The sequence below is a fragment of the Brassica napus genome, chromosome C7 (assembly GCF_020379485.1).
Source record: "Brassica napus cultivar Da-Ae chromosome C7, Da-Ae, whole genome shotgun sequence".
NCBI lineage: Eukaryota > Viridiplantae > Streptophyta > Magnoliopsida > Brassicales > Brassicaceae > Brassica > Brassica napus.
The window spans coordinates 51,835,216-51,862,225 of record NC_063450.1 but is presented as its reverse complement, the minus strand read 5'-3'; the positions used below and the strand labels follow the sequence as shown (position 1 = coordinate 51,862,225).

The following is a 27,010-nucleotide window of genomic DNA, read 5'->3' as shown; positions in this document are numbered from 1 at the left end:
TCTTTGTTTCACGTTTCTAAGAAAACCGATTGATCAATAAGTGTGAACAAGATTATCATACTATATGTCATTGTATCAAAGAAAAAAAATAACGACTTATTTTGTTGTGATCGTCTGATCAGGCAAACCAAATTTTATGATTATGGCAGTAACTTCTCATCCCAAAACACATGCTAAACATTCCTTAACCAAATTTTCCCTTTACGAATACACATCCAAAAAATAAAAAGTGTGAACTGTGAAGATGTATAGATTATTGCACCAGAAAAAAGATGCATAGATTACACCTATACTTCTTAATTTCTCAATCTATAAATACAAATTCAAATAATATAATATTACTATTATAATTTCAGTTTTTCTTGTCATCAAACATTTTTGCTATTTTACAAAGTGGTTTATAAACAAAATTAGTTGGAGTTATGATAAGCCCAAAAATGCAAAGTTAGATTAGAGGCAATAAAAAGCCCACGTAGTGAAATTGATGGGCAATAGGTTTCCAATATATCATTGGTGGATGAGTAACAGTCAACTGTGAATCATATGAATCTAACACTTCCACGTGGACAAAGCTTAGCCAGTTGGCTCATCCATTTCACTCTTCAGCCACCACATTTTTTTTTGTCATCTTTGAATTTATTTAAAAACTGAAGTACCATCGTTACATGACAAAAGTCGACAAGAGTCGCAACTCTTCCGAAGACCATAGCCGGCGATTTTACATATCGAACATCCCAGAGACCCATATTAAAAACATAAATAGAAACCTTACTCTAGAGACTAACACAAACAAGGGATAATGACTTGAAATACTTAAAGATCAAAGGAACTCGAACCGAAATCCATAACAGCACCAGGTCGCCAATCATAACCAAGAACCTGAAGACACACGAGTTGAACTCAAAAACAGAGACTTGAGAAGACCACAATCCATCAAGGTCACAACCACAACCTCACGAGAAACAACACCGGCGGAAACAATCAAAAACCGAGGCGCAAAAGAAGCCAATAACAACCACTACCGCGTCTGCAATAAGACCACGAACAACCCAAGAGAGGAAAGGCACAAGGTCGAACCTTGAAACTCCAAGCGGGGAAAACGTCTAAAAGGATCAGCAGCTCTTGCACGCGGACCCTCGCGGACCCAAACTCAACCATCTACAAAGCAAGAGAGTGGTCACGTCCTCGCAAGAGAAGAGCCGAAGATCGAACCCATAGCTTCGTCTTGATACCTCACACCATAGAGAAGAAACAAGTAGATGCCTACACAACAGATTACCATCCAAGAGACGAACCCAACAAATACTAAAGGTTTGTATGTTAATACTATTACAATATAAATTCTATAAACTAATACTTCAAAAATTGGTAAACATAATAAATTTATAAGTTTTGAATTGAATAATTAAAAGTATGACACAAATCGTTAAGATAATAGTTTTTTAGAAAATTGCATATAAATTTACGATCCCAATAAAATCACAATATATATTTATATATATATATATATATATAAATATTTATATAAGTGCAAATAAAACATTATATTTTTTTATGTTCACAATGGAGTTCATTTTTATGTCTTAATGCTTCAATATATTTTGATAATATTTGATAAAACTATATCCAAAACAACATTTAAATTATAGAAACAATTTTCATATACAACAAATAATATAGTAGGAAAAAAACACAAAAAATCCAACCAGGGGAAAAAAACTCTCTCTACCATATCTCCTCCCTAGCCACAAAAAAAAAAGAAATCGTCGTTTGCCTTCGGCCGGTGGTGTTAGACGCCGCGCCGGCGGTCCCTTCTCCCCTCAACTCTGTCTTTCTTTTACTTCTCTTCCTTGGATCCATCTTTGTCGTCGATATGTTTGAGCTTATGGGGGAACGTCGCTCGCCGGAACCCTAGATCTACCTCGAGGGGATCTAGATCCGATGGTAGGTGGTGAACGCCTGGAACTACAACGAGGCGGTGAGGTCTTTCGAGGAGTGGAGTCGGCGTTTTAGAGTGCGGCAGTGGCGGATCTCTCTTTCCATTTGCAGATCCGGTCACTGTCGTGGCGGTGATGGCGCGTGGTGGTGGTTCTCCTGCTCTCTCCTCCGGTTCTTCATTGTGTGTCTTTTTCGAAGCTTTTTGTGGAGTGGTGTGTGTTTGGCTTCTTAGAATCAAGGCTTGGTGTCTCGCCTTTGGTTCTGGGATGTGCTTCTTCTCAGTGGAGACGACGGTGGTTCATCGTTGGCGCGTTCACAATGAGCATCGTGGCCGTGTGGTTGCGGTCTCTTTGTGGTTTTGCACGTGCATCTTTAGAGGTTTGAGCTTGTCTTGTGGTCTATGGCTGTGACAGTTTGGCCTCCGTTGATGCTCTTTACTTGCTGGTCCGCCCCATCCTCTAGTCCCGGTTGTTGCTCGTTCCATCTCGCGAATGGCTGCTGAGCGTTTTGGTGCTGCTCTTCACTACTCTTTGCTTCCAGAGCGAAGCTTAGTGATGTAGCGCAAAGAGGACCGAGCTAGGTTCTCTAGTCTCGGGTCATGGCATTGGACGGGGGACTCCATTCGAGTCTTATGGGTCTCTGTTCGACGGGGAGATTTAATTAGAGAGTAGCCATCCAGTGTTTGGACCGCCGTTGGTCTTCTTAGCAGGATCTCTCTCTCATTTTTGCAGGTACTGAGTCTCGGGTTCTGATTACGCTTTCACCACAGCTCGCCTTGTCGGAGGTTGGGTGGCGCTATTTCTGCTTGCGGTTCATGGTGTCCTTTCCTCTCTGTCCTTCGATTAGTATGGTATGGGTGGCTTCCCGCAAGGTTTGCTATCCTTCTTCCTCTAATCATCGAGTCTAGAGCTTCATGGCCAGTTAAAAGTTTGAGGATATTATTAATACCTAGCTACTCCTGCGATGTCACGAGAAGTCCGGCATCCGAGGCAACAAGGTAAACTCCACCTTCTTGTGGTAAACATCAACGGCTGAGAACGGGGATTGATTTTCTAAAGATTTCGGAGCAGTCTAGCGGATGGCGTCGGTTAAGTGGGCGAGCGAAGTTAAACTTGTAATGTTTGAATTAGGAAAATTCTGGTTGATTTATAATATTAAGTATTTAAAAAAAATAATATAGTAAAAACAATAAAAAAAAATTCTTTTAGAAAAAAAACAATATATAAAATTCAAAATTTTCTACAATTTAATTTATATATATGTGGTAAAATCAACTATTTTTTATTTTATAAAAATATATTCTAAAATAAAAAAGATCTAAAAAAATATTTTTTTTTTGTAATGAGTAACTCTATAAGTTAATAAAATATTATAATTAATTTATATAGTTTTTCCCGTATATGTTCGGCTTGTATCTTATCAACGAAATAAATTTGTATGCACAATAAATTTTTTTGTACTTTGTAAATGACTGAAATTGATTGGCTCTTAGTCTCTTTATAAATTTATAAGTTCATATTTATAAATATTTTGGCCAGAAACGATCCCCAAAATTACTAGTTTGTTATACTTTTATTGAAAATGCTATTTTCTAATGGGCTATACATTACATAACCATACAGTTTTAAGACTTGTGTGTTAACTTGGGCATGCTTTTTTGAGCTTTTGAGGTGAGGCAAATACTTGAGCATTAGAAAAAGAGTCTCATTGTTCTAGGAATAACAAGATCAGTTCATTGGGCTGGTTGGCCTTAATTGTTTTCTTTAAAGCAGGCCTAGATTTCGTAGTTTCGCAAGGCCTCACATAATCACGTGAAAGTTTTTGTTTCTGTTTCTATTTATAAACGAGGGTAAGTATCAATTTACACTTCGCTGTGTATTATTTGAAAATCATTACAATTTTTTTTTTGTAACTACGTGTCATCACTATGATGATGATTTTTAGAATCATTAGAGAAATATGTTGGTCCATAATTATATAATAAGTTTTTTATTAAACTAACAATAAATTCATCATTACTGTACTTTATTATTTCCTTAAATAAAATTTACGGAATTTTCTAATGTGGCTAAAGTATATATGACAATTAATGATTTTGAATAATAAAGATTTGATAAAAATTAGTGTATCTTCTATCATATTTGTTTATGTTTAATTTTAAACTATTAAATAAATTAAACAACCACAATAACCATATAATAAAAATTTAGATTTTTCTGTATATGTTATATTTTGAATTTTTAAAAACGACTATAAATTACTAAAACTGTTAAAAGTCTCACATTTAAATTTTGTGATCCATGGTTTAAAATTTTTGTCATGTCAAAATACAAATGATTACAAAATTATATAAGTAAAAAGTCTAATTTAGTTAATTATTAAGATTAATATATATATATATATATATATATATATATATATATCGTTTTAAATTAAACTATAAACCATATAAAATACATAAATATGTTTCAAAATTTACTTTGAAAGTTTTTTTTTGATAAAATTTTTGAACGAACATTGACAACTTATTTTAAAAAAATATAGAAGTTACTAAAACTATTAATCCCACAATGAAAATTTTGTTATCAGTAATTTAAATTTTTTTCTATAAAAGATACAAATGATAAAAAAAAACTATATGATTAGAGATCATCATTTAATAGACATTAATACTAAAAATATACTAAAATATACTATGCATGTTAGTATCATTTAAATATAAGAAAAAATATAAGAAAAAATATTTTTTGGATTAGTAAAATTAATTTATTTATTCGTACTAATTTAATTATATATTTAATAGTTACTGACTTTTAATTATTTAATATATATTTTTATATATAATATTCATTCCGCGCTAGGCGCGGATCTTAACCTAGTTGATTGTATTGTCTCAATAAAAATGTAATAAGAGAACTCAAACTGTAATGTTCAATTCAACTTGGTTCCAAGAAAAGATGCAAAGCAGCAGATACACTAGCAAAATATTTAAACTCCAAACTTTGCTATTTGTATCGTCCTCATTGTCTTGTATACAACCTCTACGAGAATAACATTTCTTCTCCATATTAATATACGATATGAAGCTACGTTTAAAAAAAATTAAATGGATTAGGAAAGAAAGAGATGATCATCTGACCTTTCCGCACATAGATAATCTTCTTTGCGACCATATTTTTCTGTAACTTTGTGTTATGTGTCCATAACATAAGTGGATTTGTTGCCGAGAAAGCAATAAACTAAAGATCACTAAGATTTCACGACAGTTTGCTATAGAAATCTGACTTTCTTTAATTTTATGCATTTATTAGTAATGTGGCATGTTTCGGTTGGTGCGATTTCTTTAAATTGCCATAAAAGTGCTACAAAGTGCATGATTATGTTGATCGGATGGACCATATATGTACCCATTTACAAGTCTGAGCCCCTTTTGTGATAAAGTTTTAATTATTAAGCTGAAGAATTTGTTGTAAGCATATTTTATACACTCTTCTTCAACACAATCAAAAGAAAATAAAGAGCAAACTTTCGGCTTTCAAGTTTCTACCGACGTAAGTAAACTGTCTAGTGTATGTTATGCCAAAACACACGCCACTTATGAAATCTATGATGATTGTATCTATTCTATTAAAATAGCAGTGTGACCCATTGATAAAAGTATGGTCCAGCTATTATTTCTTTTATCTTTATCATTATTTAGAATATTATTTATTATGCTTTATGCCATTAGACCTATATTTAAATTACCAATTGAAAAGACTTAAAAAGATGTAAAACAAAAAATATACCCGACCTTTTAGTATTCAATTAAAACAATTCCACACCTCCCAACTTTGGTATGACGAACCACTAGCCTGATATAATAAACCCACTAGGCTATTTTAACTACATTTCCTATTTTAATATGATGATTCGTTCAAAAAAATGATGATATTAGTGAGATCAAAATACTGAAAAGCATATAGTATAATATATCAATCTGGGCCTTTATTTGCAGGAACTTTGCGAGAAGATTTAATAATTAATTTACAAATTAATAGGTCATGCTGATCGTAAATAGGCTCAACCAGAGTTGTTCCTGAGACTGATCATTTTGTAAAAACCAATCTGATCTAAACTTAATAAAGCCGGTTTGGATTCGCATTCTTGCTTTTGATACATATAGAATAGAACCATATATCCCTAGTGTAATAGAATACTATGCTTCATTTGATGTTTAATAAGATGAAAACTATTTTTCGAACATAATATTATAGTTTGCTCAAAGACTAAATATTATGAAACGTAAATGATACCTCTAGCTCTCTTTTCGTACTTACCCCATGCAATGATTTATGATTTTTGGGGCAAAGCAATCACAACTCACAAGCAAACCATTAAGGACCACATGGGCTGATAACATTAAAATTGTTATATTTTAATGTTTTCCTTTATATGTTATGTTGTCACTTGCCAATCCATAGTATTTAATTCTTCCACCATTAAGTCTAACATTTTCTCGCACATATAGGATCTTTAATTTGTGATATCCAGCTCGTACCGATGTACTGTGCATTACTTCCGCATAGCACCTATACAGATGATGGTCATTGAGGGCAACATTATTGCTGTCTTTGGGCCGCGTCCTTAGATATTTTGGGCTGAAAAGAAAATAAAAAATAAGCAATAAAATGAAGGACGACCTTAACTAAGAACTTTTTTTTTTGGTCCTTACGTGCTAGCTGGCAGCTTGTGAGCATGGATTGAAGTCGTGCTTCTTCCTCTCCCGATTCGCTTCGCTCTCGACGGTGAAGCATTTGGAGATAGGTGTTCCGACGATTTCATCCCGCAAACGAAATCCTCTCGGTTAGTTCGCAACACAAGACCGATCTGTTGTCTCCAGACTCGACATCCTTGGATTCTCCTCCGTTTTCGATAAAAAAAGGTATGTTGTTTTCCGTTGAATTTTTGTTGAATCTTTGATCTACCTCGTCGATGAATACATCTAAACGATAACAGTATACCGAATTTGTTTGATTTTTGTTCTGATCAATTAGTTTCGATTTCTACTTTTGTTTATTCTCATGAAATATTGAAACAATTGAGCTCAATTCATTGTTTCTTTGAATTTGTGAGCTTTCGATTTGAAATTTGAAGCTTAAAATCGAGAGGTTTCAGGTCGTGTGATTCGAATTTGCCGAGTATAAACTAACCTAGAGTTGCTTAAGGAGATTGATTTCAAATTCGGAGAAAGCTATATCTTAATCATTTCTTCGGGGTTTGAGCGGAAGTACTGTTGAAACTGATAGATGAAGCAATTGTAGAATCAATTAGGTTTCTGCTTGCTGTATTAACAGATAGATGTAGGATTGAGCTTTTGTGATTTATAGTGCTATTGGGTTTTGAATCTTTGGTAAAACTAAACATGGTTTCAGTTTTGAAAAGGTTGTATAGAAGAGGCTTAGCTAATGGCGCCTTCAAGATCAACAAAATCTAAGTACAAGAGAACTCCGCGTCCAAACGACGGGTAAGCTCTTTTCTTTAATATTCAACTGGGCAAGCTGACTTTAGGTTATATGATTCGTGTACTCTCAACAAAGATTTGATTGTGAACAAAATTGTAAAGTTATGTTGCAGAAGGATACCAATCTTTAGATGTCTGCTAGACTTTTGAGTTGCTGTTTCTGTTCCATTTTTATCTCAAGAAGGTGACATTGTGTTACACTTGTCTCTAGTCTGCTAGCAATTTTTGTTGTTATTTTGCGGGAAAAATTGTACAAGGATCAAGGATAATTTTTATTTTACACGCAGAAGAAGAAGTTGTCGGATATGTTAAAGTCCCACCAATAATCATCACATTACATAAAGTTTCTTAACAATGTCCTTACCATAATAATAATAATAAAAAATTCTAAGGACTAAAATTAAAGTTCCTGCAATAATGTTGCCCTGATACATATATAATACATTCATAAGTATTATATAACAGTATTACTTAACTGTAGTAAAAGTTTTGGATTTAAAGTAGACGAAAACGGTTGTTTCAACTCACGACTATGCAAGCCGATCCAGCATATACTTCATTAATAGTCTCTCGCTTACGCGCTCGATTAATAAATGTAATTGATTTTTTATGTGGCATTGTTTAAATGAAGTGCTTTATATTACAGCTTGTAATAGAATACTATGCTTCATTTGATGTTAATACTTGTATGGACGACGAATATAAGTATGCAGTTACATTCTACCAATCAACGTACAATTACAGTTTATAGACATTTCTCTGTTTATTGTCTTCCTCTCTTATTTAGCAGAGTCAATTGTTTTTCAACCATTAATAACGATGAAGAGAATGTTATATTTAAATAGTCTATTTTATTTGATGTAATTTCAGCAGAAAGTATTTATTAAAACCAAAAATTTGTTTACTCATATTATTGTGATGATATATCATATAATGCCACTAAGAGAAAAGTTACATTTCGAATTTGTAGAAGATTTAGTTTAAAAAAAGGTTTAAGATATTTAATCAAATAATCTCAGCATAATATTTATGTTCTTAGTTAAGCTTAATCGCTATTGTTTGAATAATCAAACTCAAAATTGTCAATGGAAATAAACAGGCCCGCCGCCTTACGTTACTAAATTCGTGGTTCAAGGTGATCATCCATACACGGAATCACCAACCCCCCAAATATGAGTTTTAGAAGTCATAAGTTTCATTTGCGTTGAAAAGGGTTTACTCGCATTCTTTTTTTTTAATTAAAAATTACATGGTTCAAATACAAAACTCGAAGAATGTATGGACTTACAAACCCAAAACCTATTAATCATATTATACAAGTCTGCAACTATGCCAGGCGTGCATTCACAAGAGAAGAAACCAAGAAAATAGATCAGGTATCTTTTTATTTTCGCGAAAGGCTAAATCATTACTTATTAACGGTTAGTCGTTTATTATAAGTTCAATGCGTTCTTGCAGACTAATTAAATATATACGAAACGCTAAGTATGATATGGTACACCCAAAAGAATCCAAATTGTTTATCATTCTCTAGACCAGACCACTTGTGATCCAATAAATAAATGCAAATGATATATTGATACTATATTTCATTATTTACCATAGCTGTTGCCATTGTACATTGTTAGGCACATGTCGTTCTCCGCTTCAAAACCAAGTCTTCCCAGTTTGTGATGATAGCCACTGTTCCCATAACACGCACACGTATACAATACATTGGAGATGCCAATGATAATCTAAAATGTGTCATAGTGTTTAATATAAAAAAAATTAAGTTAAGATAGTGTCACATAACTATTCGTGGAAAATGAGTCAAAACTATTTATCCAAGGAAAAATCTCCATGGCATTTGTATGATCTTGTCATGATTGACAAGCAAGAATACTTTTTCATTTCTTAGATTTTTGGAATAGATCTTTAACCAAAAAAGTTTTAGAATACAAGTTTTTTTATTAACCTGAGATATTTCAAACTTATAAAAAAGCGTAGACTATTTTATTTTTAAATGCAGTCCACTAATAATTTTTGTTCAATTATTCAGATAAAAACATAAATCATATCAACATATCTGCATGGTTATTCAAATTCAATGTCGTGGAATTGTTTGGAACCCAAATAATTTAACTTCTCAAAAATTTGCCTATCAGTGGACCACTCTTGTTTAGTTAAATATAAATTTTTATTTGAAACAAATTTCTGTTTCCAAAATACATACAATAAATCCATACACTGATTTTTGTTTTTATATAGTAACTACATTTTCCCCAAAAATTACAATTGTTCGAAAAGTTAGTAAAAATAGTGATTATTTTCTAAACATCTAAATTATGTTATTAAATATATTTATACAGTTTTTGGTGGATCTACATATTTTAGAAGTGGTTTTAGTGAGCGTTTTAGCTATTAATTATCCGTAAATAGGTCACTGTATTCATATTTACTTATTTAGTATACAATTTAAACTGAATGTATAAGGTTGAATAATTTAGTTAGATTGAACTTTGAAGTAGTTGGTGGTGATAACCATTTGTCAAGATATAATATGGTCAAAATTAAAGTAAAGAACTTTACCCCAAAACGAAACCACAGAAGTAACGTGAATCAAAAGGGTTTAAAAAATATTTATAAAAATTAAATTTTATGTTAACCCTTTTTTGGGTCCCACCAATAAACTTCAATCTCTTCATCTCTCTATAGAGACCTCTCTCTCCTTCCTCTTCTCATATAGTTCTCTCATCTTCTCTCTTCCTTTGCTCAGGACACATCGGCTCTCTCCCTTCTCTGTTTCTTCCGAAGAGGGAGAGAGAAAACACACGTTTCTTTGCTCTACGTATAGCTTCTCTTGTTTGGTAAGCCCATCTTTCTTGTCTTTTCACCGATCTCTCTGTTTGGGTTTCTCTAACTCATGTTCTTGACATCACAGGTTCTTATGGTAATGTGGGTTTGATCACTTGTCTTAACGTTCTTGGCTCTATGGATTCTTCTGGTTATGGTATGTAATGTTTTAGTATAACTTTTGGTTTCATTGGTTGCTTAAGATTTATCGATATCTGTGTCTCTTTGTGTTGTTGTTCCCTATGTAAAATGTTCTAATAATTATGAAACTTTGGATGCTGATTTGTATTGTTCAAATTTGTGTGTGTGTTTTTTTTTTAATTTTGAAAGTTGGAGACTTTATTTTGTTTTCTCTCTCTTGAATGTGACTGTAGTATTCACTAACATAGCTATTGATCTTAGATTACTGTGTTCTTAAATTTTTTTGTTTGTTCATCAAAGTGTGAAGCTTTTATATGTTTTTCTCATTGGTGATAGTGATGGTGTTGTCTTTCACTTTTCTTCTTGGTTGGTTCTAAGTTCTAACTCCATATTCTTTGTTTGTTTTGTTTCCACTATCATTGGTTGATGAATTGTTTTTTTTTTAGTTTAATAGTTGGGTCAAAGGACTAAATGGCTTTCCTTCTGTATAGAATAAGATTCCATTATATGTCATCCTTTGATTCTCTTATTCTTTGATGAATGTGGGTTCTTAGACCTAACAAGAATCATCCTTTTGGTTCTCTTATTCTCATCCTTCTTTGTTTTTGAGATCTTGGTCCATTTTTTTTTATTGTATTCTAAAGGACATGGTCTTTTGCTTTGGCATCTTGTTTGCATAAAGTATCAGCATTTGTGCAAGATCAGAGTCAGAAACAAGCTTTTTAAGGCAGATTCCTATAATAGTCTTGCATGCTTTTGTGTGTGTTTCTGATTACAACATTGTTCTCAACTACCCTCACTCAAGAGTCAAAACTTGTAATGTTCACACCCTTTTCTTCTTCTTCCATAAACAGGAGCTGGAGGTGACTCATCTAAATCCAGTGGAATGAGTGTTGAAGAGAAGATACATCTTGTCTACGAACTATCAACGCAACCACATCTAGCCACCGAAGTGTTGCAAGCATGGAGCCGCAAAGACATTCTACAGATCCTCTGCGCAGAAATGGGCAAAGAAAGAAAGTACACCGGCTTGACCAAAGTCAAGCTCATAGAGACTCTTCTAAAAACCATATCCAAGAAAAACTCCGGAGACCATGATGGGAACAAGAGAGGCTCTTCTGATTCTTTGCCTCTTCATAGAAACTCAAAGAGGCCGAGGAAGGTTGATAACCCAACTCGTTATGTTGTTCCAACCATCAACAACAACGCCTCATGGAGCTGCAACAATTTGGCTTGCAGGGCTGTAATGAGACAGGAAGACTCCTTTTGCAGAAGGTGTTCTTGTTGCATCTGTCTTAAGTATGATGATAATAAAGATCCTAGTCTCTGGTTAACTTGCAGCTCTGATCCTCCGTTTGAAGGTGAATCTTGCGGATTCTCTTGTCATCTTGAATGTGCTTTCAAGAGTGATAAGTCCGGTCTTGCTAAAGACAAGGAAGGTGAAGAGAGTTGCTGCTGCTTCTACTGCGTCTCTTGTGGTAAACCAAACAGCTTGCTTGAGTGTTGGAAGAAGCAACTGACCATTGCTAAAGAAACCAGAAGAGTAGACGTTCTTTGCTACCGTCTTTTACTAGTCCAGAAGCTTATAAAGGGATCCACTAAGTTCTCAAACGTCTGTGAGGTGGTGGATGAAGCTGTGAAGAGTCTTGAAGCTGACGTGGGTCCTCTCTCTGGTCTCCCTATGAAAATGGGTAGAGGGATTGTCAACAGACTAGGATCTGGACCTGATGTGCAGAAGCTTTGCTCTTCTGCTCTTGATTCTCTTCAACCACTTGAAACTAAACCTTCTTATGGTTTGAGCAATGAGGTGTCTGTAGATACACCAACCAAGATCAGATTCGAGGACGTTAATGCCACTTCACTCACTGTGATTCTAGCCTCTAATGATCTCACCTCACCTGCAAACATTGTTCATTACAGTATCTGGCATCGTAAGGTCACTGAGAAAGAGTATCAGGAGAAGTCTACTTGCACGTTGTTCACTCCAAACGCTAGATTCGTTGTCTCTGGCCTAGCTCCAGCGTCTGAGTATTGCTTCAAAGTTGTGTCATTCAGCGGAACTAGAGAAGTGGGAGTGGATGAGATCAATGTCTTGACTCGTAGTAGTCCTGAAGAAGTAGTTGAAAGAAGCGAAAGCCCTCTAACAAACTGCAGCACGTTGTCTTCTAACCCTTCCTCCGTTGAAGCTGAGTCCAACAACGTTTACATTGCTCCTCAGAATCACAACAAACAAGATTCTAACGTTGTTGTGGAGACTGAGAAGAACGTTGAAGGGAGTGTGTTGTTGGATGAGGAACAACAAGAAGCTGCTGTTCCGGTTACTACGACAACTCTTGTCAGTAACAGAAACAGTTCAGATGCTAGTTTGCCTATCACTCCCTTCAGGTCAGACCAAACCAAGAACCGTCAAGCTAGAAACGGGAAGTCAGTTAAAGAAAACGGTGATCATCACTCAGCAAACGGAGGATCAGAGAGTGGTTTTAAGCATTGTGTGAGTGTTATAAGACAGCTTGAGTCTTTAGGACACATTGAGAAAGAGTTCAGACAGAAGTTTCTGACTTGGTATGGTTTAAGAGCGACGCCACAAGAGATCAGAGTTGTGAAGATATTCATTGATACTTTTGCTGATGATCCTGTGGATTTAGCTGAGCAGCTTGTTCATACTTTCAACGACCGCGTTTTGGCTAAGCGTTGTTCTGCGGTTGGGGATGGTGCGTCTGCGGTTGTCAAGTCTGGATTCTGCATGAAGTTGTGGCACTAGTGATGTGCGTCTGCGTTCTGTTTATTTTATGTTTTCTCAAATCTTTTCAAGACTTTATTTATTTTTAATGGGAAGTTTGCATTATTGGAACATTTCCATGCAAGGAAAGTACTATTGGTATCAAATAGTTTTTTTTTTAATGTTGGGATTATTTATTTTAGTGGATTTTAAATCCAGTTATAAATAGTACTATCCTGAATCATAATTGTATTGACTTATCAATTATGTTATTTAATGACCTCCCAATTATGTTATGTAAGGAGATATCCTTTCATTTGAGACTTTAGCAAGCTGGATTTCAACTAAATTAACTGAAGAAATTTATTTATCCAAATTATTCATTTCTCTAGTTACCGAAGAAATGAATAGAGAAAAACCTACTATAATGGGGTGTTATCGGGAGAAACATTTATAATGATTGTAAGAATTTTAAAAGTCTATAGTTGTTGACTAATGGATTCTAATATTCTTATAAAATAAATCAAGTGTTATTGGTTTGATGATTCTTTAGTGACATATAAAATCCATTGTTATTAAAAAAGTTTGGACTTTAAAGATTCTCAATTCAATCAAAATCTAGTGTTATTGGAACTTGACTTCTTAACTTTTTAACTCATAACACAAGATTTTCAAAATATTACATATATACTCAAGATTCTCAAAATCATTATAGTAGAACACTTTCATAGACTTTTTAAATATGAAAAACTCATTAGAACTTTTTATAAATTTAACAAATATCTTGATTCTTAAAATCAATCAACTCTACCTAAATTCATCTCCCACTAACCCCCCATAAGTCAATTTATGTAAGTATAATTTTGTTTGGGGAATGATCTTTTGAACATCATGTTTTTTTTCAGAAGAATGGTTTCGTAATCTAATTAAACATTTATTTTAAAAATAATTTAATTTTTTTTTTTTATTACCAACAATATTATTTGTTAATGTCCTAAAGAATATGAAAACCTCATCTTCCCAATACTATATATATCTTAAACATTAATACTATATTTTTTGTGTTTATACAACCAGCTAAAGTGTTATAAAAAAAATACAAACAGCTAAAAATAATAATTCAAATATCATCAGTCTTACGTATTTGTTTAAGTTTTTCAAATGCGTTAGTCCTTAATTAATGTTTATGCACCATATACATCTCAATTATCTCTAGCTATTATTGGCAAAATGTGAAATTATGTAACTTTTATAAGCTTCATTTCATTCTCTTCCTCGCATTTCATATTCTAAATCCATTCCACCTCTCAGTTATTGTTTTAAGAGTAATTGAAAGCACAATTATGCTTGGTCATAGTCACATTACTTACCAAAAGTTGAAGGTACATCTATTGTACACAGTGGAGGAATTATTTAAAGAGGAGGGGGTCATATGAACCCATGATTTTTAGTTTTTTTTTTCTTTCTTTTGTTTATATGTGAGTTTGTTAGTGTAAAAAAATTGGTTGATTCATGTACAATTGACCCCATGTTTAAAGATGAAATCTAATTCTGACACCTCTTTTAACGGCACAAAACGAAGACAATGAATAATTCCAATAAATAAATCTATTCAGTTGATGACAACCAGCTGTATGTTGTGAAATCGAGGGGAAACATGATGTAGTGGATGACAACAAATTTGTCTAGCTCCGTCACGTTGACACAGTCGAGAGTTAAGCCACTTTCAGTTGTGTTGCGAACAAGAATCGAATATCCTGCAAGAAAAGTACCAATTCTTTACCCTCATTTGAAGTAGATTGTTTCTCAGGTTCAAGGTGGCGTTCAAGGGTGGCCACTAGGCTTAGAGTCAGTGCGACCGTAAGTTTTGAAATCCAGGGGTGATGCAATGCGGTGAATGGCAATGTATCTATCGGCAAAGACCTCAGTTTCTGTGACGAGAACGCTGTTGACACTAAAACCAAACTCTGAATTGTTGGTTACTAGTCCTTGAGAAGAGTCGGTAGTCGCGTTTGATTTGGCTTGGAGAGAAGATCAAAATAATCAAGTCTCTCTGTGACAATGTGGTACGCAGCCACCTTGTGTCTGTCTTCGCGACCGGACAAGTTGGCCGAGATGTCTGGGATGAAGAGCGTTGATCCGAGAACGTCGCCACGGATTTTATCACTAGTTTCAATAAAAGTAGCTGACCACTCTTCAAAAGAGGCGTCAGCCAAGGCATCGACAACCCTTCGGATTGTGTCTTCCACCGTGCCGGAGACAACGGCCATTACTGCGAAGGCTGAGAGAAAAGCTAGAATTACTGATCGACTCACCGTGGTGAAGAATTGAGAGAGTTTTTTTGTTTTTTTGTTGGTATTGAGTGAGCTTTAGGTTTGTATTCATTATGAATGATGTCCAAGTATTTATATAGAGAGTATTAATATATTTGAGTTTATATTTGAGTTTATCTACACTAACAGATGTTTTTTGTTTGGTAAACTAGACATTAACAGATTTGTATCTATATATGATTCTATGTATTTTGTTTTGTTTATGTACCATTAACTTCTTGCAAAATTATCTATCTATATATTTTGTTTTGTCATATCTTTTTTTGATAAAGGGTTTTCTAGATATTAATAATATCATCTATCTATAACAAATGTAAAGAATATCAGTTGTAATAATAATTCTTACCATTACTTTTTACAGCTTCACTATCACTTTATCTTAATGTAGTTGGAAGAATATGGAGTTCAGTTACAAAAAAAAAAGAATATGGAGTAACACGATTTTTTGAATTTATTTACTCAAAGATATCAACCAATTTGTGATTATAAAAATTACAATAACAATATGAATAAATGATAATATTAAAAAACTCAACCAATAAAGTTTCTACTCTTAACTTGCAAAAATTTATAATAAAAATAAGAATAAATGATAAAATTAGAATAAAAATCTCAACCAATAAAGTTTCTATTCTAAACTTGCAAAAAGTAGGACGCATGTACAATATAAGTCATTTGACCATGCATTCAGAATTATCGATGACTAATATTGTGCATGTCTTTTTACTTTTTGCAAGTTCAGTCACTTCATATTTATTTTCGTTTTCAACAGATTTACACATTTAAGTTACTGGGTTATTTCTTTTAATTTTACAGGTTTTTATATTTATGAATTTACTTCTTTTTTTTATCTTTTACTTTGAGATTTATGTATATAGCTTTTGATGTACTAGACACAAATTTTTAGAAATGATTTTCATTAATAAAAGGTTCGAAAATTTTACTTTTGGGTAGGTTCAAGAATTTTATTCTTGCAAACTTGAATAAAAGACTTAGCTCTTGCTAAACATAGCAAGATTTTACACAATAACCTCAAGGAAAAGCAAAAAAAAAAAAACAAATGCACGGGAAAAAGATCAATTGTTTGGTTTGCTCTTCTTTGGAAGTGACAAACTGTAAAAAAAGATTTCATCTTTATTTTCTTTTTCAACAGATTTACATATTTATGTTTTGGGTGTTTTCTTTTAATTTTATAGGTTTGTACGTTTATGCTTTTGAGCTTTATATATAAAGAGCTTATACTGATATGTAATAGACACAAATAAAAAAAAACATTTTCATTTATAAAGTTTCAAAATATTACTTTTTTGGTGGATTCAAGAATTTTATTCTCTTGCAAACTTGAAATTAATAGACTTGCTCTTGCTAAACATAGCAAGCTCTCTCATAATAACCTCAAGAGGTCGTGAAGAGAAGGATAAAAAATATAGAAAACAGAAACAAGGGAAAAAGATCAATCATTTGTTTGGTTTGTTCTTCTTTTTGTGACTAGACAGTGTAGTGGCCTGGAGTTTCAATGTCCAAGCCCTTTAGCTTCGCTACTGATTCCACATGTCCCTTGAGTGTGTGCAGCTCCCTAAGCCTGTTGTTAACATATAAAAACATTCAGTTAGTGTTTAGTCCCAGTCAAAGAATCGGTAATACTTAAAAAGGTTACGATAAAAAGTTTAGTATACCTAGCGATCTCAGCTCTTCTCTTGGCTTGCTCAGCAATCTCAGACAATTCTCTGTAAGTTCCTTGCTCAGGAATGATGTGAACAGGTTCTTTTGGCTGCAAACCGTGAAGTGTCCTCTGAGCAACAGCCCATTGAGCCTCCCTCTCTTCTTTTCCGAAATCTTTCTTGGTCGTTAAAGCCGTCCTGTTCTCAGTCATGTTGAGCCAAGCCTTTCCACTCAAGATGTAGCGAATGGCAAACTTGAGAATGTCCAGTGGGAAGTATGTTATAATACTGTATAGCCATATCACTCCAGCCCATCCCCATCCAATACCTCTAACCTCTGCGAACTCCCAGTTGGCGTAGACCGCAATCAAAGTGGCAACCTGATGTTTAAAAGTAACATAAAAACAGTGAGAAAAATCCCTCAAAATGTTTAGTATCGATCATGATCTTCTTACAAGTTGTGCAATGAGGAAAGCAATCATCAGCAATGCTCCAGGACGTTCAACAAAGGACCAACTCCTTGATCTTGTGACAAAGATTAGAGCTTGACTAATGATACTAACTTGTAAATACAATGCACTCATTAACTCGTGTTCATTACCCTTGATGGACCTCACACCAAACACGTTCTGCGAACCGAAAGTGAAGGTTAGTTTACAACTCTATACAATTAGCAAAGAAGACATATATATATTATATTATTACCGAGAAAAAGTCTGTCTCGTTTGCCAACCAGAAGAAAACAACAGTCATGACGGCTAGGTAGCTTCCAAGCACAACCCCAGTAGCAAAAATTTCTCTAAGTTTCCAGCTGTCAGGTGTGGGAGATGGCGTGACTCTGTCCTTTGAAATGGTCATGATGGTACCTATAAAAAACACATAAGATATATAAGTAACTTGTATAAATAAGAGATTCGATTTTTGTCAAAATAAATAAGAGTTTTGAGGATTTAAACAATAAGGGACAGTGTTGCTCACCATCGTTAAGAATGGCAATGATCAGAACCATAAATGCTGAGAAGTCAAACTTCCATATCAAAGCAATAAGCATGAAACCAAGCACGATACGGATTGTGATTGAGACCGCATATATAGTATAGTTCTTCATTCTCTGGAAAATAGCTCTGCTGGTGAGGACAGCACTGATGATAACGCTGAGTCCAGGCTCAGTGAGAACGATATCTGAAGCACCCCGAGCAGCGTCCGTAGCATCATCCACAGCGATACCAATATCAGCTTTCTTCAAAGCAGGAGCATCGTTGACACCATCACCAGTCATTCCAACAATATGCTTCCTCTCTTGCAGCTTCTTCACGATTTCGTATTTGTGCTCTATAGTGTCCAAAACAAAGAAGCTTAGATCTAAGCTTAGATCCCTAAGCATTGACATAATTAAAAAGAGAAAAAGAAGAAGAAGATAATAACCTGGGAAGACTCCAGCAAAACCATCAGCCTGTTCGATCAAGTCCTCAACAGGAATGTTGGCAAGTGCTGGGTCCTTGTGATTGCCTAGAAGAGCCGAGGACGGGTACATGTTTGTTCCCATTCCAAGTCTGCGACCAGTTTCCTTTCCAATAGCAAGTTGGTCACCTGGTCACATACATCGTCCAAGAGAATATTAGTGGGGACGGGTTTCAGACTCAAAACCAATTGGTAATAAATATATTAACACATATTTTATAAGATTATTTCCAACTTTTTCTGATGTGAGATATTTTTTCCCTAATAAAAGATTGAAGAGTGAGGCGTGATTATTAGTATTACCAGTGATCATCTTGACGTTAACACCAAGATGCAAAGCCCTTCGAATGGTTTCGGCACTGTCATGCCTTGGGGGATCAAAAAGTGGCAACAAGCCAACAAACTCCCACCGTCCACCTGGGCTTTCCTTTGTTTTCTCTGGCACCGTCTAAAGAAGGAGACATGAACACAAACTAATGAATATATGTTACTTGAAAAAAACATGCATCATCAAAGCAAACAAGTTAAGTACCTGGCGAGAAACAGCCAAGGACCTGAGACCACGCTCGGCATACTTTTCGATAATATCGAGCACCCTCTTGCTAAGGTCATTGCTGGCTTTGCAAAGCTCGAGGATCTGCTCGGGAGCACCTTTACTGACTCTGTGCCAGTTACCACTAGAGTCGATGTAAGTTAAAGCAGTTCTCTTATCAGTAGGATTGAATGGAAGGAAGTGAACCTCCCTAATTCCAGCTCTGGCCTCCTTTGGATCAGCAAGCATCCCAACCATGGCTGCATCGATGGCGTCCTGGTTCTCAATTCTTGAAGCCATAGCCGCAAACAAAAGAACTTGGTCTTTCTCCACACCCTTGCAGAAAACCTCCACCAAGTTTTTATCCACACTCAGTTTGTTGAGAGTCAGCGTCCCGGTTTTGTCACTGCACAGCACATCCATTCCAGCCATTTCTTCAATGGCCGTCATACGTTTGGTGATGGCACCTTGCTGAGCAAGCTTGTGAGAGCCAATAGCCATGGTGACAGACAAGACCGTGGGCATAGCAATAGGGATACCACCGATCAATAGGACCAAGAGGTTATCAATACCGTCTCTGTACTTTCGGCGCTGGATAGGGTACATGACGAGAATCTCAATCACCATACCGATGGCAATGGAACAGATACAGAAGTTCCCAATGGCTGTAAGAACCTTCTGGAAATGTCCAACTTGGTTTGTGCTGTCCACAAGATGAGCAGCTTTACCAAAGAAGGTGTGGACACCTGTGGCGATTACGACGGCTTCGATCTCTCCTTGTTTACAGGTTGAGCCAGAGAAAACTCCTTGACCAGGGTGCTTGGTCACTGGGAGGGACTCTCCGGTAAGAGCAGACTGGTCCACCTTTAAAGGATCACCTTCGAGAAGACGAGCATCGGCAGGGATGATGTCTCCAAGTTTAATGCTAACGATATCTCCTGGGACAAGAATAGCAGCTTCTTGTTCACTCCATTTCCCATCCCTAAGAACCTGAAAACAGAGAAACATCACAATTATAAAGTTTCAAACCAATAGATAGTTGGAAAAATAATTAACTAATATATAAAATAATAGAACCAATCTAGTTATCGTAAATTGATTTTAAGTTGGACGTCCGTATAATAAGTTCGAATTTAATAATACCAACTTCACAAATAATTATCCTATGACAAACCTTGGTTTTAGGAGCAAGACCGGCCATGAGAGCAGCAGCGGCATTACCGGCGTTGTTCTCTTCGATGAAACTGATGGTAGAGTTGATGACAAGAAGACAGATGATACCGACAAAGTCTTGCCAATCCGGAGGCCTACCGTCACCGTTGGCCAAAGCAATAGCCATGATGGCAGCAGCTTCCATGACCCATGAAAGAGGATTCCACATAAACCCCAAAAACTTGAGAATCTTGCTTTCCTGTAAATATTCATTGTGCATAGACATTTTAGTAAGCAAACAAAGACTAAAATGAAAATAGCAAAAGAAAACAAAAAAGAAGTTAAAAGACCTTTTTCTCTTCGAGCTTGTTGTAGCCAAAGATCTGAACCCTGGCTTCCCCTTCCTGAGTCGTCAAACCTTCCTTAGTACATTTAAGCTGCTGGAAAACTTCCTCTATTGGACATTTCTCCTGCAAGAAAATCAAACAGTTTGAAGTTAGTCAGACATTCACGTGCACAAGAACATTGATAATATATCTTCAGAAAGAGAAATGTTTTGTCTTAAAAACAAAGAACTTGGTCGGAACTGATTCAAAATTTATAATAATGCCCCCAGTTAAAAAAAAAAAAAAAAAATCCATTGGGCATGATGATCATAAACAGAGAGATAAAAAATTGTTACCAGATCAACAGTCTCGTTCTTTATATTCTCAAGACTCGACATCTCTCCCTTCCTTCACTTCAAAAAAACCCTCCAAACGACGACGGATAAGTAGCACTTAAATGACAACTGTGACCACCGTTTCACTCAATCATACGGATTCCGGGGGAGAGAGGAGTAATAATAAGAAGGTATTAGGTGAAGCTGGCTGTGTGTTGCAAAGTCGATATGAGTCTTATTTATATACAACTGAAAACGACGAATTCCTCAGCCGTTTAGTTATTCTGGGTCCCAATAAGTAGTCTCCACTTCTCACGCCTTCTCCTTAATGAATTTAATATTTGTTTTCTTGTTTCCTTAATTTCTGATTAGTAACATCATTGCCTTTGATATCGTTCAAATTACTATTCATTAACCCCCAGTGTAATACTTGTGGGTCTCCTTTCTACTGAAATTATGGAGAAACTTATTTGATTTCACTGTGGTAAAATATTTCAACGATGAATTATATTTTTTCTTTAGTTATTAATTGGTAGTATTATACACACACACCACATACAAATAAAGAGTTGCAAATTTTCTGTTTTGGTTAAAAAAAAATTCTGTTATGATATTTTGATGAAGCTCATATAGGGAAAAATAAATATTTGCAAAATCTCTTTTTAAAATTTGTAAATCAAAGAGTTATTGCTCCCAATAAATCATCATATCAGGAAGGAAATAATTAGTAGAGGTGTTACACTGCTGTGGGATTTTAAATTAAAGTTGACAAAAAAGGCAACAAACTTCTTGCTGCTTAACGTATATTCCTCATATTAATTCTCTGCCACCTATTTGATTCCACGTATTTTATTCCATACATAATTCATTCTGAAAATTTCAACTAGAAATATATAAATCTCCTTACAAATTCAGTTTTAATGGTTTAGGTTCGTATGTTATTAGGCTGGTTAGGAAGAAAATCGTGCTACTCACTATGTCTGATTCTGCATTGATCACTTGGATTCAACTTGGGTTGTAGAAATATAAATTACTGAGATAGCTTTTACAAAAAAAAAAAAGAAATTACTGAGATAGGTGTAATAATTTAGTTTTATATGAAAAAAACTGTGGGTTTATAATTTCCGTGGCCCTAACGGGCGGTAATGCAAAACTGTCCCCTTCCAAGGTGCATCATGGCAAGGTCAACAGTGGGAACGAAGTCACATGTTGACATTTTTCATGGCATCATGGCAATCTCTCTCATGCTTTTAACATTCTTCATTAATCATATAATACCATTCGTTAATTTCCAGAAATATCACTATCATGAAGTTGATAGTAAAACTGTTTTATATCATTATGTAATGCTATATATTATTCTGTTGAGGTATTTATTGGAGGAGTAATGACCTAATTAGTTCGTACGGTCGCAAAAAAGAATATATAAATCGGTTTCATCATGGACTTGACATATTGTAACTTTTTGTCTTTCATCTTTTCAAATAATATTTCCATAAAGGCTGATTGACTTTATAGTAAAATTTAGTAAACTTATAAACGGAGTTAGACACTCACACACGGTGCACTGCAGATTGGACAGGGCTTTGGCAAATAGCTCATGGTCAGACCTTTTCCCGTACGGACGTTGCCACTATCTACAATATGAAGGGTCTGATCATCGTCCTGTTCTATCCGTGTTCAACGCATCTCTCCGCAAAGGACGTCGAATCTTTCGGTATGATAGGAGATTGCGAGACAATCCATAGGTACTTAAACTCGTCGAGAAGGCCTGGAACAGAGATGACAACAGCCCTGTGATGATGAAGATCTCCCGAGTTTGAAGGGCAATTGCGGACTGGAGCAGAATTCACTATATCAACAGCCAGAAGTCCATTGAAGATCTAAAAGCGGCTCTTGATACAGCAATGGGAAGCTCAACTGCAGATGATGTCCTCATCTCAAACATCAACCAAAAGCTCCTGCAGGCGTATAGAGCGGAGGAGGAGTTCTGGAAACAACGTAGCCGCCAACTTTGGCTAGCCCTTGGAGATCAAAACACGGCGTTTTTTCATGCTTCTACAAAGGGTCGCAGAGCAAGAAACATGATTTCAGTCATTGAGAATTCTGCAGGTATCCCGGTTTATGAGGACGACAAGATAGTGGAGGTTATCTCCTCTTATTTTCAAGATATCTTCACCTCTTCAAACCAGGATCCCTCAGATATAATAATAAGAGCCCTTACACCTTGTATCTCTGAAGCAATGAACAACTCCCTCACCGGTTTGCCGTCACCACTAGAGATCAAAGAAGCCCTCTTTGCAATCCACCCAGATAAAGCTCCTGGTCCAGATGGCTTCTCAGCTAGCTTCTTCCAAACAAACTGGGATCTGGTGGGACCTGCATTGGTCCACGAAATTAGAGGTTTCTTTTCATCAGGCTGTCTCCCAGACAAGATCAATGCTACTCATGTGAGACTTATACCCAAGATACACGCGCCAAAAAGTGTAGCTGATTATAGGCCTATTGCTCTTTGTAACATCTATTACAAAGTGATCTCCAAGCTACTGTCTATAAGACTCAAACCTATTCTACAAGACTAAATCTCGGAAAATCAATCTGCATTCATACCAGGAAGAGCTATCTCAGATAATGTTCTTATTACACATGAAGTATTACATTACCTGAAGATCTCGGCTGCGGAGATTCATTGCACTATGGCAGTAAAGACCGACATCAGCAAAGCGTACGATCGCCTCGAGTGGTCTTTCATCAAGCGGGTACTGGAAATGATGGGTTTCTGCGAGGTCTGGATCAGTTGGGTTATGCAATGTATCACAACGGTATCTTACTCCTTTCTCGTAGACAACACAGCAGTTGGGACCGTCACCCCACAGCGAGAAATATGCCAAGGGGACCCGCTTTCCCCATATATCTTCATCCTATGTGGGGAAGTGCTGTATGGCCTCTGCAAAAAAGCACAACAGAAAGGCACGCTAGCAGGAATCAGAGTCTCAAACCACAGCCCAAGGATTAATCATCTACTGTTTGCAGATGATACAATGTTTTTCACTAAAACTAATCCTCTATGCTGTGCTACTCTACTTCAAATTCTACAAGATTATGAGTATGCCTTAGGACAGAAGATCAATTCTGCTAAATCGTCAATCTCTTTCTCATCAAAAACTCCCCAGGAGGTGCGCTCAATGATTAAACTGCAACTAGGAATAGACAAAGAGGGAGGAGTGGGGAAGTACTTGGACTTACCAGAACATTTTGGAAGGAAAAAAAAGAACTTGTTCTTCTCCATAGTGGATCGTATGAAGCAAAAAGCAGTATCATGGTCTTCATGCTACCTCTCCACAGCCGGCAAAATGACAATGCTCCGGTCGGTCCTTTCTCCTATTCCAACCTTTGCTATGTCTTGCTTTGAACTCCCTAAAAGCCTATGCAAGAAGATTCAGTCAGTTCTCACACGGTTTTGGTGGGATGACAACAAAGGAAACAAAAAAATTTGTTGGATCTCTTGGGATAAGCTAACGAAACCTAAGAATTTGGGTGGATTAGGCTTCAGAGACGTGGAGCTATTTTACATCGCTCTACTAGGGAAGATAGCTTGGCGGATTCTTACTAAACCACACTGTCTACTCTCTCGTATTCTCCTAGGGAAATACTGTCACAGTAAATCTTTCCTATCAGTTCCATCTCAAGGGGGTTCCTCCCATGGCTGGAAGGGAATCATAGCGGGGAGAGACCTTCTAATCAGCCACCTAGGGAAATCTATTGGGGACGGGGAGAGTACTAAGGTTTGGAAGGACTCTTGGATTGATAATGGCAGCAACACCCGTCCATTTGGACCATCTACACTACAAGACCAAGATCTCTTAGTGGCTGACCTCCTATCTAGAGAGACACAGGAATGGAATGTCGCGAAGATAAATAGAACCTTACCGGAACTCGCAGAGCGCATCCTCCAAAAAAGGCCGAGCCGTCTGGGGACACACGACACCTACATATGGAACCTCAAATCGTCGGGGGAGTACACGACGAAAACAGGGTACATGGCACTGACACAAAACATCGCTGAAGTCTCGTCTCCTGCAATAACAAACAGTATCGACTGGAGAAAGTTAGTTTGGTCAAACAGAACAGCACCAAAAATAAAGTTGTTCTTATGGAAGAGCCTACATGAGGCCCTACCCACGGGCTTCAATCTACAAAAAAGAGGAATGAGAGAGAATACCGCTTGCTGCAGATGTGGAGCCATTGAAACTACATACCACCTCCTCTTTCAATGTCGGTTCGCTCGGGATTTGTGGAGCTTAGGTCCATGGGAAACTCCTTTCGATTCTTCTAGTTGTGATTCCCTTTCGGCGAACCTCCTGGCCTAACTACATTGGAGAAACCTTCCCCCGATTGGTATCTCGATCAACATCTTTCCCTGGATCTGTTGGATCATCTGGGTTGAAAGGAACCGGCTACTCTTCGAGAAAAGGATTTCGACGCCGGAGGAAGCGCTAATCAAAGCCATCAAAGCAGCACGAGAATGGGAAGCAGCACAACTCGCTCCCCAAAAGGCCCTGAAGCTGAATCTTAGATCAACGCCGGAGAAAGAGCTACCACCAAACACAATCACATGTAATACCGACACGGCCTGGATCGCATCATCAACTAAGGCGGGCTTTGGCTGGATTTTCTTCGACTCGTCTGATATGGAGATCAACAGAGGCTCATCTAACCAACTTCACGTCTCGTCTGCATGTATGGCCGAGGCTTTAGCTGTTAGAGAAGCCCTTCTCCACGCATCCTCCCTCGGTTTCACCAAAATCTGGCTTAGATCAGATTCACAAGTGCTCATGAGAGCAATCAACCAGAAACGGGGACCTACAGAGCTCTTTGGAGTACTGTCGGATATCGTTTATCTATCTTCATCTTTTCAATTCTGTTGTTTCTCGTTTTTTCCTAGAGACTTTAATGGGTTAGTTGACTCAATTGCTAAAACCCAGCTTTATGCTTGAACTATCTCTTGGGCTTTTATGCTCTTTTTATATTAAAGTTATTAGTTGCTAAAAAAAAATAAAACGGAGGATCGATGATCCATTTTGTAGCACGTTAAACAATGCCCGAATTTTGAATTTAATATGCTAAATATCAAACTAACAAAGTTATTAGTCAACCAGGAGAGAAACAATATATTAATTTTTGAAAATGAAGAAATACATAGTACTCGAACATTTGATTCTCGAATATCCCTAAACAGTCCAACAAAATAAGATATCTCTGTTTACTTTAATTTTGTGAAAGTAAACATATTAAGACGTACCCAGATAATCCTGCACCATGTACGACCATGCCGTCCTGGATTCTATCGAGATAAGAAAAACTGAAAAAGGCTACACTACAAAAAACAGGGGGATTCTGATGGCCGAAATCGTCAGAAATTCATCAGAATAGACTGATTCTCACGATTTTCTGACGAACAAATCCGTCGGTATCTTTTTGTCGGAAAAAAAAATATTCGTCGGAATTTCGTCAGACCTTCCGACGACTTTCTGACGAATACCGAGAAACGTCATTCTGACGAACTTCCGACGATATTCCGATGCGGACACACGAGACCAGAGTTCATCGGAAAAACTATATACCGACGGAGAACGTTCCTCAGACTATTCCGACGAACGTAGTCCTCGTAAAATACCGATGGACTATGGTTCGTCGGAATATACCGACGGACAATGGTTCGTCGGTATTTTTCGAGGAATCCTCTCCGTCGGTATTTTTTGAGAAATCCTCTCCGTCGGTATTTTCCGACGAACCATAGTCCGTCGGTATATTCCGACGCCCATAATTCGTCGGAATATATCAATTTTAAAAACGAATAAATTTTGCATTTTTATATTTTTTTTATATTAAAAATTAATAAATAAATAAATAAAATCTGAAATTTAAAACTAATAATATTATTGAATTTAAATTCATACAAACCGAAATAGAAAAAAAAACATTCAGAAAGTTTAAAATTCATACAACCGAAATAGAAAAAAAAATATTCAGAAAGTTTTAAAAAGCAAAAAAAAACTAAGAACTCGAAGACA

General features: G+C 36.1%; 3 protein-coding genes across 4 annotated transcripts; 2 read left to right on the top strand and 1 right to left on the bottom strand.

The window, feature by feature from the left end:
- Nucleotides 1–10,112: 10,112 nt before the first annotated feature.
- Nucleotides 10,113–13,318, top strand: LOC106411065 (VIN3-like protein 2). Its single transcript, XM_013851744.3, has 3 exons — nt 10,113–10,290; nt 10,365–10,433; nt 11,272–13,318. The coding sequence occupies exons 2-3, from the start codon at nt 10,415–10,417 to the stop codon at nt 13,176–13,178; spliced, it is 1,926 nt and encodes a 641-aa protein (XP_013707198.2). The 5' UTR covers nt 10,113–10,290; nt 10,365–10,414; the 3' UTR covers nt 13,179–13,318.
- A 3,413-nt stretch (nt 13,319–16,731) lies between these two features.
- Nucleotides 16,732–21,148, bottom strand: LOC106357521 (ATPase 2, plasma membrane-type-like). 2 transcript variants are annotated; one of them, XM_048763241.1, is made up of 11 exons: nt 20,958–21,147; nt 20,626–20,745; nt 20,298–20,534; nt 19,124–20,113; nt 18,895–19,039; nt 18,556–18,720; nt 18,109–18,462; nt 17,836–17,996; nt 17,586–17,759; nt 17,146–17,510; nt 16,732–17,051 (listed from the first exon to the last, which is right to left on the bottom strand). In XM_048763241.1, exons 1-11 carry the CDS (start codon nt 20,997–20,999, stop codon nt 16,958–16,960), a joined length of 2,847 nt encoding a protein of 948 aa, XP_048619198.1. In that variant the 5' UTR covers nt 21,000–21,147; the 3' UTR covers nt 16,732–16,957. The 2 variants fall into 2 exon arrangements, with proteins under 2 accessions (XP_048619198.1, XP_048619197.1); XM_048763240.1 differs by having other exon boundaries at nt 18,109–18,720; nt 20,958–21,148.
- A 2,484-nt stretch (nt 21,149–23,632) lies between these two features.
- On the top strand, nt 23,633–25,933 carry LOC125590680. The gene is made up of 2 exons (XM_048764361.1): nt 23,633–25,044; nt 25,387–25,933. Exons 1-2 carry the CDS (start codon nt 23,633–23,635, stop codon nt 25,931–25,933), a joined length of 1,959 nt encoding a protein of 652 aa, XP_048620318.1.
- Nucleotides 25,934–27,010: the final 1,077 nt, after the last annotated feature.